At 41.9% G+C, this 15,525-nt stretch overlaps 1 protein-coding gene across 8 annotated transcripts in view; it reads right to left on the reverse strand.

The window, feature by feature from the left end:
- The window catches only part of AOPEP (aminopeptidase O (putative)), a gene marked incomplete at its 5' end in the record, with an annotated part of 271,341 nt that extends 263,605 nt beyond the window's left edge, over positions 1-7,736 (reverse strand). For all 8 annotated transcript variants that reach the window (XR_014018176.1, XR_014018177.1, XM_081262546.1 and 5 more), the window contains one exon: positions 6,940-7,736. Coding sequence is in view for 6 of the 8 variants with exons in the window: in XM_081262546.1 (XP_081118672.1) it covers positions 6,940-7,736 (797 nt within the window). The remainder of the gene's footprint in view (positions 1-6,939) is intronic.
- Between the last annotated feature and the right edge of the window lie 7,789 nt (positions 7,737-15,525).

The following is a 15,525-nucleotide window of genomic DNA, read 5'->3' on the forward strand; positions in this document are numbered from 1 at the left end:
GAGTTCTAGGAAGCCCCTTCCAGTCTCGGTACCCTTGTGGTGTGAGTCCTGTGCAGTCACAGAGAAGTGAAGCACCCTTGCCTAGGGCTCTCCTAAGACCATCTCAGCCTCATGCACGAAGAGGCCTGACCCCACCACCTGGTAGGCTGAAGTCCCAAGGTGCTTAGTAGGTCCAGTCTGAAAGCATCTGGGCTCTCCGTACCTGGGTGACTCTCTGCCCTGCACTGGGAACAAACCCTCCCCGAGACTGGCCTGCCAACACATTGTTCTTTTCCTCCCTAGGAGGCTGGCAGGCCAGGCCAGGGCACACCCTACACTCCACCTGTGCCCCAGGCTCCAGCAGCCTCCACACCTCTTCCATGAAGAAGCCATCAGATCTGAGATGAGTCACATCTGAGGACTACTGCACAGAAGGAAGGGAAGGATTTGGTAGCTCTGAGACCAATAGGATATGGCAGAAGTGATGGCCATCTCATCTTATTGCTGAGATAAGTGGCTTATGTCTTTGGGGTTCTCTTTTCTCTCTCTCCCTCTCACCATTTGCCCTGTGGGAATCTGGTTGCCAAGTCCTGAGGACACTCAGGCAGCCAAGGGGAGGGGCCCACATGGTGAGAGGAATGGAGACCTCTGGTCAACAGTCAGAAACTGAGCCTGCAACGACCATGTGACTGAACGTGGAAGAGAATTTCCCATCTTGCTCAGGCCTTGAGATGCCTGCAGGCCCATCTGACCGCTCTCTGCAGCCTTGTAGGAGGGCTTGAGCTAGAAGCACCAGTTAGCCTGCTCCAGGACAGACACTAGGCTCCTCAGACACTAGGTGAGACAGCAATGTTGGCTGTTTCAGGCTGATCAATTTTGGAACAATTCATTATGCAGTTATAATAAGCACAGAAGGTTCGGAGGTTTCTGGCCCAAGTGATGAGATGGATGGTAAAGCTACTAAACACGGGAACTCAGGAAGGGGCAGGGAGGGAAAAGATAAAGGGTACCTCATTCTATAATCTGTTTACAAAGGGCTTTACACATCCCCCAGCAGAGGTCAATTTATGGATATGGAGACTACGTGTTGTTAATCCCAAACAGTGGGGTGTCCAAAATGGGACCAAGTGTCTACACTCAGACCTAACCCAGAGAGTCTAGGAATGACACTCATGCAGCGCACTATCAGAGCCAAGTCATGTGCCAGCAAGGATGGGGGATCCTTTCATAGTGTAGACTGAAAACTCACCATGCTGTCCACGTTCTTCCCTTCCCAATTTTGAATTATGTCCCCTCTCGCAATCTAGTTCAGAACATTTTGTTCTAGAATTTTGTCCAGATTTCTTCTGTCATTCTCATGAAGGCTCCTCCAGCCATTTTGTTGCCTGGGTAACTAAACTCTCCCATCAAGGGGTTAGTGACCCGGTCAGGCCCTAAGGAAGCACTGCCTCCAACAACTCCAGACCCTCACAATTCTCTTTTCCTATCCTACCCTTCACACTGCTGGAGTCCGTTTCTGTTAAAAGTCAAAGTGTTTTCTTTCTGGCTTCCCACTTGGTATCCAGAGCTACAGCTCTGAAACTGTAGATCCAGCCACAAGTCTTAAAAGCCACGCCCACAAACACACCCATGTCTAAAGTAAGACTCAATCGCTTTTTGTTGGAATGTTTTCACAGATAAAGGGAGGCCCTAGGCACTGGCTTCTTGAAAAGGCAGTCTCTTTGTGATCCCAGCCTCCTCCTTCCCAGGCCTTTCCCTCCTTCTCAGCTACAGGCTCACTCCTCCCTTCCCAACATGCCCAAACCAAGTGCCAGGGCTTAGATTCTTTATAACCCAAAGCCTTTGATCTTTTACAGCCTGGTATCCTTCTGCATGTCTCACGTCATAGTGCAAATACTGAAAACAATTTAAAGTTAGGTAACTCTCTTTTAACAGAGATGAAAGCTTCATCCTGTGGATAAATCCTGGCGGAATTTGGGGCAACTGCCAGCAGACAGAGGATAGGTAAACATGGGGTCTTCACAGAGTCACGCGATTATACATCTTATGTGGTGACTCCAGAGGAAAGATGGCTTCCATCATGCACACATTCAAATGAGACCCACTGCATATGCAAGCTGATTCCCTGCTTCCCTGGCCCCTCACCTAGAGGGGAGGAAAATCAATGTGCATTTATAAACAGGCTGCACAGTATCTGAATGTGTAATCACTGAAATAAATGCAGCTGTGTTTATTCAACATGCACAGCCTTGCACCTCGGCTCTGTTGCTAAAAGGCTTGTGGGAGAGATGTGCAGGCGCCAGCCTGGAATTCTCTGATGCTTCTAACGTCATTATTTCCAGACCGAATAACTAACTCCTTCTAGCACGCAAAGGAAAATGCTCTCTCACCAGGGCTCATCTCAAATGCCCTGGGAAATCCACCCATGAGGGAGACCCCCTGGGCAGCCCAGGTTCACTGCAGTTGGGAATAAGGACAGTGGAAATCATAAAGAAGAGGGAAACATGGTAAGATGGCTAGAGAGGCAGGTCCATGGCTTGCTGCCATTAAAGAACTTCTAACCTGAAAGAACCTGTACAATAACAATTGCTTCAGCTTCTCGTTAAATGCCAGTGTTCACCTAGTGGCCAAAGGAAACCCAGCCACACTGACAGTGCCTTCAAGGTAAGCGATCCTAAGGACCCTGCTAGAAAGGAGCCTGTAGGGGATTCATTCGAAGCACATTATTTTCTTTCTTTTCAGTTGACAGCTATGTGCATTTGTCTTTTTGCAGTCAGGAGAAAAGTTCAAAACAGTTGTTAAGTTCCACTACTTTCCATCGAGACACACCTTTTTCAGAGGCTGGTGATCACAGTTCAAGTACCGGGGACAGGCTGCTGGGAGAAGCAGTAGGGGGTGATAAGCCTGCAGGGACCATGTGTGTTGTGGGGCTTGATGGGATCCTTCCAAAAGTGAGGCCTGGTCTCTGGGGCCTGGCCAGGAGCCACATACAGGGCAAATCAGTCAGAATCTTTTAAAAGCTTCCCAGGATTACGAAGTCTCAGGCCTTCTCCAGTCTTTTTCAATTTGTTCTATTTGTGCCCAATCTTTTTTACAACCCCATGTTCTCATTCAAACTAGGTTACAGTCTCCACTGAAGGTAAGTAAAAACTTCTTGCTTTTTTATGCCACAAAAACTAAGAAGCCAAAAATACTGGGATAGGACAAGTCAACTGTGACACACACTTTCTCTTTCCACCCCCCGACACCCACACCCTTTCCTTATTATCTTTCTACTTCATGGCACAAACACAAAAATCAGAATTCACCCATCATACTGACTCTATAGCAGGTCCACAGAGGACGCGACTTTGATATGGACAGGACTGGAATGGCTCTAAGCCAGAATTCAACCACTTCTTTATGGAGGTGTTTAGGGTACAAGACAGGCAAGCTGACTATAAAGGCAAAGACTGTATTTGTCACCTGGAAGCCCCTTCATCAGCAGGGATCCAGCTTTGCATCTACAGTAGCTCTCATAGGATCATATATGCAGAAAACATTTGGAGATCCTTTCCTGGAACCGTCTCATTTTACATTCGAGGAAAGTAGGCTCTGAGATGAAAAGTGACATGTCTCAAGTCCTGAGCTACGCTCTCACCTCCCAGGTCTCTTCAGCGCCCTCCACTCCTGGTCATGCATGCCGCTGCCTGTTATCATCATCTGCTGTTCAACTGCCCGTTTGATGTTGGGGCACTCTGTTTAGCTAAGATAGTCCCTTGCCATCTTTTCTCCTTAGGACCTAGGATTCTGGGCTATGCAGCCATACGTAGAGGACGTGGGAGAAGGAGGCCAAAACATGAGCCCTTTCAAACATTTTCAAGTTTGGAATTACTAACTCCTTCTTTGCAATTATATGATAATATCACAGAATTAACCTGTATTTCCACTTTAGTTCTCATGAATTTTGTATTGGTTTCTTGAAGCAAGAAAAAAAAAAAAAGGCACTAATTGTAGAAACACTTCCTTTATACCTGAAATCTCTTTGGAAGCCTCTTCTGCTCATTCTTTTAATTCTAAAACTTTCCTTTACAGTGAGATACAAAATAATGAAGTTAATTCACAGTGTGTGGGGGAGGGGGCATGTTTAACATCTGTTTTTGATGTCAAACTAAAAAAACTACAAAAGTGTACTGCTTCCTTGTTCCAATGGCTAAGCAATAAATATAACAAAGAAAAAAGTCGTATTTTGCCAACTTCATCCTGGCTGGCCTAGTCTAAATCAAGAATACCACGGTGCTTTAGAAAAGTTTAAATTTTAATATTACTTTTACTTTATAATGTGCTTCCCCAGTTAGTTTTCTTATCCTGCAAGGCAATTCAAATAATTGTACTTTTCCTTATAGATTTCCTAGATTGAGCCCAATTCCCTTCTATTTGACCCTCATTCACTGATGTCATCAGCTAAGCCCAGACCTACTAGACTATGAGGCGCTTCCCCAACCACCCTCAAGATCCTAAGGGGAAAGGGAGTGGGTTATGGAAAGAAGGCTTTGGTTTTAAATACCATTTTAGGGTCTGCAGTTGAGCTCAGTGGCAGAGCGCTTGCCTAGCATGTGTGAGGCACTGGGTTTGATCTTCAGCACCACATAAGAATAAATAAATAAAATAAAGATATTAAATTTAAAGTAATTAAAAACAAATACCATTTTATTCAGTGAAATGGGGAAAATGTAAGAAATGTAACGAAAATAAAGAAAACACATGAACTCAGTAATTTCCATTTTAAAAATATTTTCTTGGGTGTATTTAGGAATTAGAATAAAAAAGATATTAAGTCCTGTTCCTTTCTAGCTCTGCAAGAACATCTTTACATAATCCTGACCCTGTTCTTGCTTTCTTCACAATATTTTTAAAGGACACACAAGTCCACAGAGCACATAAAAGTAAACACCTTTTCCAAGAAGTGTGTTGTAGCAGATTGTTATCCATGTTTCCTCTGCCAGTCACTCAAATGTCACCTACAGTCCAGGATCTGAGGACAGAGGCAAGAAGGGACCTTGAGGTTCAAGAGTTGGCACAACTGCAAAGTGGCTAGACCAAGACAGGCAGATGGAGTGCACTACTTCCAGGTACTTCATTTTAGAGCTAGAATAATAATGGGGAAGAAAAATTATTGATAATTACTTAGAGGATAACTGCTCTTTTATAATTTTAAACATATTGATTCTTCTCCAGAGAACGTTGCACTTAATGATAAAAGTGGGAGGACAGATCTTACAAAGGGGGTCTCTGGGGAGAAAGATGGTGACTTTTCTAAATCTGAGGGTTTTTTTTTTTTTAATAAACTTTGTTTTGGAACAGCATTAGATGTTTTTTAAGATACTACCCAGTTTCTCCTGTCATTAGTATCTTAGTTGCCACAAGAGTGGACATGACTGGTGACTGGAGTGCATGCTGCACTCAAACCTCCTCCGTCTTCCCTGTCTGCTCTTTGCCATCTCAGGACACTCGAGCACTTCTGATCATCACTTCTCCTCAGGCTCCTCCCGACTGACAAGTTCTTAGACTTTGCTTGTTCAAGCTGCTCTTGATAGTGTTGAAGAATACGATCAGATACCAAGTCAAAAGTCCCTCAGTTGCGATTTCTCTAATGTTTTTCTCAAAAATATCTGAGTGTAAAAACTACAATTTCCTAATTAAATATTCAAAGATGTATGTACTTAAATCTTACTGAAAATCACAATTCTAATAATTTCAAACAAATCTGAACACCTACTTCTTTTCTTTCCCTCCTGGTCTCCAAAGAAAATCCAATAACTTATTCCATAAATCAATCACTATGATTGGTACTGATGTAAGTTTGTCTCAACTCTGCAATTTCCCAAAGGCTGTCTCAGACTAGAAACGAGACAGGAAGTGAACTCATTCTCAGAGGGCTAGGAACCAGAGCAGGAGGTAAGATTAGAGGCAAAGAATGGGATAATTATAGCTCAAAGTCAAAGTAATACTTAAAAAAAATAAAATCTAAGAAGTATGAGAGGGCTGGAGGGAAGCTGAGGAGCGATGTAAACAATTGCAGGAGAGCCCTGCTCCCAAAACTGTAAAGGCGGCTCTCAAACTCCGCATCCCTCCTCCGAGCTCTTCAATGATTGGCTGTACATTAACCAAAAAAAAAAAAAAAAATAGGTAAAATAATGAGGAATCTAAGTTTGATTTAGACATTCTTAATTCTAAAATTTAGAGGATATTGGAGAAAGAGCCATAAGAAAAGAACAAATGGCTGCCTAAATGCCTCCCCTGGAAAAGGAAGCGGCCGCATCAAGCCTTTCCCTGCACTAAAGAATAGGGAGCTTCCTCGTGCCAAATACCAGGAATGGCGCCAGAGAGGCAGAATCCTGCCTCAGCAGGACAGACTATTTCACTCCTCAGAAACAGATCTTTCAAGTTCTTTGGGGGCTCACATCAAAGGACAACTGACAGAGTCCAGGGAGGCACAGCTGCCCAAGGAGAGGTACAGTATGAAAGTCACAAAGCAGAGCTGGTTTATTGGACAGCACTTTGCCCAGCTTTGCACCAACCCAATTTCACAGCCATCTATATTCTCTTAGGGGCACTGTGAAGGAATTTTGAAAAAATACTTGCTCGGAGACTCATTCCCATCGACTCCACTGAGAGTCACAGTGATCTAAACCAGGAGGTAGACTCAGAGTCTCATCACTAAGCTTGCCTTTCAATCGCCTTACTCCAAAATGCCAGAGCTTAAAAAGTAATCTTTTCATTCTGACTTATAGGAGGTAATCCTATTAAAAGTTCAGTTTACCTGAGAATTTACTTGCTTTTCTGTGTGTCTAGGATTTGCGGCTACCTGGGTAATGTCACAGAAGAAGCGAGAGCATCTCCACAGAACTGGTCCCTTGTCTGAGAGCACCCCTGAAGTGTGCGAGATTACTGTGACTGTGGAGTGCTCAGATAACCTACCTGCCACTCTGGTCTGAGGTCCAAGCAACTGACCGTCCCTCGGGTTTGGTCTTGTACCATATCCTGATGGCATGAGGGAACTCAGAAGCCGTCAGAGCCCCTGGCTTCCTGATCTGTAAGCTCCAAGTATCAGTGTCAAAGAACAGTTCCCCACAGCCAGGAGCCTGGCCACAGCAAGCATAATAATCCAGCTGCTCCCTCCAACGATCCGCAGGCAGAGTCACAAGTTCACCAGCAACCTCATTCCTGAGCTCCTCAGAAATAACCGAGAGCTTGGAAGACCTTGTAAATTTTTCAATACCTGGCACAGCAGCAACATCCACCTCCTCAACCTTTAACACAGACAGATCGCAGCAGTCCAACACCAGCAAAAAATCCTCTCTCCCATGGTTCCTTGTGTCACAGCAGTACTCTGAGCTAGAGATACCAGAAGCCTGTTCCTGGTTGTCATGGTTACCATCTTTATCAAAAGTATCTTTTTCACCTTTATCACAGATTGCAAAATCATTATATCCCAATTTAGATGAGACGGTCCTTGCATTTGTTGCAGGAATATGGCAGGGCTCAGGTGTCCTAAATGTGCAGGCTTCATTTGACTCCAATTGGCAGGTTTCCTTGGTGGAACTAGTTTGTTTCTTGACTTCGTTTCCATCCTCAAAGAAAAGCACTATGGTGCCCTCAATGGTCTGACTTTCAAAGTTCACGTCTAAATCCAGCACATAGTGCTTCACAAGCATGTGGCTGGTGTTGGCCATAAGAGGCAGATCATCTCTGGAAGGGTCCAGCTTCGTGTCCATGGTGTACTCTGCTGTTTGAAAGGTTGTTAAAATCTCAGATGGGGTTTCCTCTCTTGCCTTAATCTTCCAGAATCATAAATGGCTGCTTCCTCAAAAAACACCTATGCCACAAGTTATGCTTCCACAACTTCCAGTCTCCTGGCAAAGAAGAAAAAGACAATAAGGTAAAATTCCAAATAAGATCCTAAACGCTTCTGCAAACCGCTGCTCATGCGAGTTGACTACCATCCCTAACAATCCCCCAGCGTGGCAGGTACTCATGGCTAGAAGGCACACTAAGCTTTTTGACTGACATGAAAGAAGCTGCGCTATGGATTTCTAAAAATATTTCAATTACCAATGGAATGAAATGGGCCTCCACAAAGCTGAAAGAATTGTGTTCCTCACTAAAAAATCCTTGTTTTGAAAAAGAGCAATTGTTATGCAAAATCATAACTGATCATCACTGTGCTTCTTGTTTTAGAAGATATTAAATGTATCATTTCTAATTTTGTGCATCAAAAGATAAGTGATTGTTTCTCTACTGTGATTCTAAGTAACAAGTGTGAATGAGGGCTAAATGGACTCATACATTTTATTCTTTGAGAGTAATAATTTAATACATACAATGTAACTCCAGGGATTAATGTACTTTTCACATTAGGACTGCTCTCATATCAGCACTTCCAGTAAATTACGGGAAAATGAGCCAATTTACCAGGAGTGCATTCTAAGTATTCCTTTGAGATTGTTCATGGAGATTTTTCAAATTTATAGTTAAATACTCAAGGTATATCATTACATCTTAATAGCTGAAAACCCATTAACATTCTGGATAATAGCCTTTTTGTGGCAAACAAAAGGTCTTCTCATTTGAAAAAAAATAGTATGCAAATACCTATAAAAGGAAGGAGAGAAATTAAAACACAGAAACAGATGTTGCAATAAAGTGTACAAGTTCTTCATAAAAGTTCTGAATCAAAATGTATTCTTATTATATAATAGCAATGCAGCTGAAAGAGAAATTATTTGAAATTATTCAGTCCCTGATGTGTACCTAATTTCTTTTAGCGTAAGCTGTTCTTTTTTTATTCTTTTACCAAAAATGAAAATCAAATGGCAGGAGAAAAGAAAATTCTGACAGAGTAGATATATTTAAAACAATTTTTATATTTCTAAATATCAAGAGGCATTCTTCTGTGAACTACAAAACAACACTACTTGCATTGACCTTTCAAGCAAATTGCAGTGCTCCCCCTTCTGTTTTAACTCCTCCTCACTTCCCTTCTGACTTTATCTGCCTCTCTACTAAATCTTTTTATCTCCCTTCCTTCTAGAATCTCATTTCAGCAAACAACCCTATTGAATTTTTAGGTTTTACCTCTCACAAAGACATTTCCTCACTAAAATCTCGCTTAACTTTAAAAAGTGGAGCCTCCCGTGGCCTGATATGATCTAACTGAAGCTACTTCTCCAGTTATGGGGATGACACTCCTGTTGCACCCTGTTCTCCAACCAAAGGGCCTGCTTAAGACTCTGATCCCTAAAGAACTCCAGCCCTGCCAGACCTTGGCACTGAGAAGCACCTGAAGTGCTCCTGGATCCCATCTGCCAAATTCTGTTCTCCTTCCACACCCTGGTTCAAGTGCAACCGCCTCTCAGAATCCTTCACTGACCCCACCGGCTCCTCCACCAAACTGCATGCAGTAATGATGTTAAACACAAATGGAGTACAGAGAAGTCAGGGAAGTGAAGAACAGTTTGAGCCAGGTGCAGTGGCCCACGTCTGTAATCCCAGCGGCTTGAGAAGCTGAAGCAGGAGGATTGCAAGTTCAAAGCCACCCTCAGCAACAGCAAGGCGTAAAGCAACTCAGTGAGACCTTGTCTCTAAATAGAATACAAAATTGAGCTGGGGATGTGGCTCAGTGGTCTAGTGCCCCTAAGTGCAACCCCCAGATCCCGCCCGCACAAAAAAAGAACAGTTTGAAGTTTATTTATGGAAAAAACTGGTACTTCTCTTAGTGCTAGAGGGTCAACAGGCACAGGGGATAAGCTAGGGTATATTGTTTTCTGAATGAAAGTGATTGAATTGCCATTAATTAATAACAACCTCTGATAAAGCCATTGACTATATCCATGCAATGAGAAACAATGATGTTCAAACTTCATCCTGCTGGTGTTTGGAATTGCTAATATACAGCTGTTGACTAGGTTTTTTTTTTTTTTTAAACATATATTTTTTAAAAAGCCTGAAAATACACACACATAACCTTAGTGGTTGAATAAACTTTTCACATTTGAAGAAAACTAGGTTAGCACTGATACCAATATAGATGTAAATATTCATTGTCTAACCCTAATAGATCTTTCATTTATTTCTGAAAGTTTATGTACTTTAAGAATAAAATATATTTTACAGAACAATGTTTGCTGCTTTTGTGCCTGGGTGCAGAGAACAATGCTATGACGCTGTCTTAAAGCCTATCCTTTCCAGGCTGTTATCAAACCCACTGTGACCAAAACCTGTCATTATCCAGTGGCTAACCACTGCTGCCTCTAAAATAAGTGTGCCATGTGGTGTGGTTTTTGTTTTTGTTTTGTTTTGATTTATGAGAGAAAGAGTCTTGCTAAGTTGCCCAGGCTGGCCCCAAACTCCTGGGCTCCAGTGATCCTCCTGTCTCAGTGTCTGCAGTAGCTAGGACTGCAGGAACACACCATCATGCCCAGCTCTGGAGTATATTTTAAACAATTCAGCCATTGTTATCGTGACTGGCTATTCTTTGGTCCTCTTAGCAGATTCTTGGCTACGTGCTTCACTGTGGCCATTCTGAGTCTTTCCTTCTGCTCATTTTCCAGCTCCATGCTTGCTGACTGGTTCTCAGGTGATTATTTGATCTTTACTGAGATGATCTCTGAAACTTCATCATACCTCAAAGCATCTCCAGTTGTTCATAATGACTGCCTTCTCCTAATTTGGAGGGAACAGCATCCCTTCTGCATCAAGCCAATCCTGCCCTCTGAACCCAATTTTGGAGTCTTGAGAGAACCAAATAAACAACACTCTTCCTTCCCACCAAATTCCAAACATACCAAGAAATATAGTAAAGACATGGCATCAGTAGTGACGGGAGACCAAAAGATCACCATCAGTACTGATGAAGGCTAAACTGGAGAACATGGCTTCCTGCAAGACCCAAAGATACCAGGAAACTGCATCCCCTGTTCCCAGATGGTTTCAGACAATCTGGGTCAGGTCAGAGCTCCAAGGAGAGGAAAGATCACCACCCCCCCACTGCCCCAAGTAAGACTTAAGGGCTGAAATTGTACAGAACAGCTCTCTGTGGAAAGGACTGCTACCTAAAAATCAAAGGGGAGGAGATGATTAGAACATGCCCAAGTTTATTAAATTAAGCCACCTTGTAAGATAAAGACACAAAACCAGAAGTGTCACTCTAATTGAACTCCCTCAACACGGAAGGAAATGACCGAAACAGGAAAGAACCATTCCCCCAACACCATCACCTTCCACTTACTAAACTTACAAATTGACAATCTTGTTTTATTTGATTTTTTTTTCTCTTGCTAACATTTTTCTCTCTCCACCATTCCATTCTATTCAAAGACCAACCTTTTTTTTTTTTTTTGGGGGGGGGGGGTGCTGGGGATTGAACTCCTACTTGCTAGGCAAGAAGAGTTCTACCATTGAACTACACCCCCAGCCTTCAGGTTACCATCTTTAAAAACAAAGGCTACATTTGGCACTGTAGCTTGCTTATTTATTCATCTATACATTTTGAGACAGTGAGGATCAAACTCAGGATCACACACTTGCTAGACAAGTGTTCTACCACTGAACTACATTTCCATCCCTCTGCTTTCCATTTTAACTAGTCTTTATATCATTAAACTTTGGAGCTGGACAAATTTTCAGGCTCACTCATGCAGCTCTCCTCTACAACTTAAAACAAAGAAGTCCAGAGAAGGAAAGCGCTGTGCCCAAGGTCACCCCATCTCTTTCTGTTTGTGAGGAATAGAACTTTTCCCTCTAGCTGATGCTCTTCCTTGGAATTTTCATCTTCTAGATTTCATGGTTATCTCTTCATATCGTCTAAGTCATAAATCAGATGTTACCTCTAAGATACCATTGCATGTTCGCACTCTACCTTCTTTGTTTTCTTCAATTTGTGCAGACTAGTAATCAATTTTTCTCGTGAAGCATTCAACTTTGGGAGGAAAAGGAGGATTTTTTTAATCCAGCCCCAGAAGACTTGAAGAGCAGTCACTGCTGCCTGGTTTCCAACCTACATTATGGTTTGTATATTATGTGGCTTATTCACCTATTTCCTACTTGTCTTGGATTTCTGGAAACCTAAATCCCCTATCTCTGGAAGTACATAGCTCTCACTGGCGTCAATCAGGGTCACAGTCCCACATTTAGGGCAAAACTGAACTGACTGTGGTTGCAAACACATGTCTGTGGCCACCTTGAAAGGCCTCTCTCAGCAAATGGTAACCATATTTCTAAGCAGTCTGTTGACTTCAGCACTTTTGGCTACTATTGTGCTCCAATTTAAAATGCCGGCGTGTCTCACTGAAGCATTTTTCCATTCTCTGTCATAAGCTATAACATATAAAATCCCTCCCCCCTTTATCAAAACCAATGGTTAGTGTTCCAGTGGCTAACCACCGCAGCCTCTAAAACAAGTGTGCTATGTGGTGTGTCTTTTAAAGGCTTACGTGATTGTCTCAGCAACACCATTAAAATGCTTTGAAAGGATTAATGTACAGCAACATTTTTCTTAATGGGTTGGGGGAGGATCAAATAATAAACAGAGCTATGGCTCAGAAAAGAAACTACTCTGCCACTTTCAAGCCCCCAAACTGAAGCAGCCTCTGTGAAAACATCCCAATCATTCTAAGAAACAATTTCCCTCGCTTCCAGCTTACGGAGCAACGCATGTCATCCTCCTGGCCCTTAACTCATCTGCCTCAATTCAGAGCTGCCCACCCTTCAGCGATCCAGGAACTCCTTGGGCCCCCCCCCCGCCCCAATTCAATTTTGTGTTCACAACCATGCTAAGCAGAGTACTCTGTACACAGTAGGTTCTCAATAAATACCCATGAAATTGACATCTGAAGACATCTGTGACCTTAACATCTCTTATGTAACACGTCTGGCTGTGTCATTTCTACAGTCTGGTAGAAATTTACTATTTAACAAACACCTTCCTCCAGATCACTCCTTTCTTCTTCTCAGGATACACCTATACCATTTTATTCTACGTCTTTTTTCTCCTAAGCAATGTGGGGAAGAGAAATTTTTGCATATACGCTTATTCTATAGCACTGAACACACTTTGAGTAATTACTAAATATTTTATTCTACAGACTATTTATTTGATCAGAGGTGACAGCTTTCTCTATATCAAGTGTGTGCATTCTTTAGGACACATCAAATACTCTTGGACATAACCAGTTTACTTGCTGAAATATACTGTTTCTGGACACAGTTTCTCAGAAATTCACCTGCATATAGTCACAGGAACACAGCTCACTGCTGTGATCAAATAATTTCAGTAAAATAACTTCAGGATTAAAAGGAAATTTAGTCCAAATTTGTTGTTTTGGGTTTAGAAACATCACATTGACATTATTATGCAACTTAGTCAATAGTATTGAAATAAACCCATGTTGATGCATACAGACGTAGTTTGTTTCTTTAACTGCTGTTTAGTGTCCCATGTGAATATTCTACCATCTATCAATATTATTATTTACCTATTGATAAGGTATTTCTCTTAAAATTTTCATTATTACAAACAATGCTGCATTGAACATCCTTGTACACATCTCCCAGTTCACATATGCAACTTCTGTGGGTAAAAGACGTAAAAATTCCATTTTACCTGATATTATTGTTGTCACGCCTACTTTCTTTCAGGGTTTTTTTTTTTTTTTTCCTGGTACATCTTTTCTATCCCTTTATTTTTAACCTTCTGGGTTGTTTTGCCTAGACTACCTTTTAAAGATAACATCTGGCTGGATTTTTTTTTTAAGAGAGAGAGAGAGAGAGAAATTTTTAAATATTTACCCTTTAGTTTTTCGGTGGGCACAACATCTTTATTTTATTTTTATGTGGTGCTGAAGATCAAACCCAGCACCCCGCGTGTGCCAGGCGAGCGCGCTACCGCTTGAGCCACATCCCCAGCACTGGCTGGATTTTTAACATAAGTATCACATTTATTGACTGAAACTCATTTGTCTACATTTATCACAATTACAGTTATAATGACACTCATCTTAACCTTTTTTTTTTTTTTTTTTTTTTTTTGAGAAAGGGTCTCACTAAGTTGCTCAGGATGGCCTCAACCTTGCAATCCTCCTACTTCAGCATCCTGAGTAGCTGAGATCACAGGCATGGGCCACCACGTCTAGCTTATTTTGTGTTTTCTATTTACATGATTTTCTTTGCTTCTTTCTTAAGGTTTCACTTTTCTGATTTTTGTTGAAATTTTTACTGCACACCTGTTTTACCTTCTAGTGTTAGTTATAAAATCTATTTATTTTCTTTAACATACCTACTTAAAGTCAATCTCTAAAAGCCTTCCAAAAAACTATAAGCACCTTAGAAAGACTAATCAACAGTTTTTCTTCTTCCTTACTCCATACCAACTTCTATATTCCTGTTGCTAATGTCTTGGTATCACATTATTTTTAAGAAGCCCCATCCAGCATTTTTTTAAAAGCCAATATTTTAAGCTGTGTGCAGTGGTGCATGCCTATAATCCCAGTGGCTCAGGAGGCTGAGGCAGGATGATCTCGAGTTCAAAGCCAGCCTCAGCAAAAGCGAGGCACTAACCAACTCAGACCCTGTCTTTAAATAAAATGCAAAATAGGGCTGGGGATGTGGCTCGGTGGTCAAGTGCCCCTGAGTTCAATCCCCAGTACCCCCCCTCCAAAAAAAAAGCCAATATTTACAAGTATAACTTATTTATATGTATTTACAAATATGTTCATCAGCTTCCTTACAACTGGGTCACACGTCCACTCCTTCCTTCTGGGTCGGTGTTGTTCCAGTTGCTGCATAACAAATTAAGTTGTGTCTTTAAACTGAAACCATTTTGTTCTATTCTGGCAACACTCAGCTGGCACCACTCTTCTATAGCTTGGGGATTCATCCATGTCACTCCCCGGTAATCAATGAGAAGACAGGCTTATCCAGAGACTCTGACGACCAGATTGGCTACACAAAGCCTCTCCAATATGGGGATCTCAGAATAGTTGGACATCTGATATAGAAGCTGGCATCCCCCAGAGGAAGCATCCCTAAAACAACAGTTGAAAGCTGCATGGCCTCTTCTTGCCTGGCCTTGAAAGTCAATGTGGTTATCAATTCCACTACAATATATCACGAGGCAATGAAGATTCAAGGAGAGGGGAAGAGACTCCCCTTTTGATGGGCAAGTGGTAAGTCACAGAGTAGAAAAGCATGGGAGATGGGAGATATTGCTATGGCCATGTTTGAAAAATACCATATGCCTCAATTTCCTCTACACTTTAGCATTTCTTTCAGAAGCAACAAGAGTGAATTCTTCCAACACTTGCATGTTTGCAATGCTTTCATTAAATTCTCACTATTAAGTGATTACTTAACTAAGTGTAGAGTTATTTTTTACCTAGCACTTTGAATACATTACTGTACTGTATTTTGGTATCTCTTTTTGACCCCCAAGCTATGCATGTATGAGGTAGCCAAACAGCCCAATTAAACCCAATTAAACTGGGATTCTGATCGATTCCCACTATAGAG

The sequence above is a fragment of the Spermophilus citellus genome, assembly GCF_964194105.1.
Source record: "Spermophilus citellus genome assembly, chromosome: 12".
NCBI lineage: Eukaryota > Metazoa > Chordata > Mammalia > Rodentia > Sciuridae > Spermophilus > Spermophilus citellus.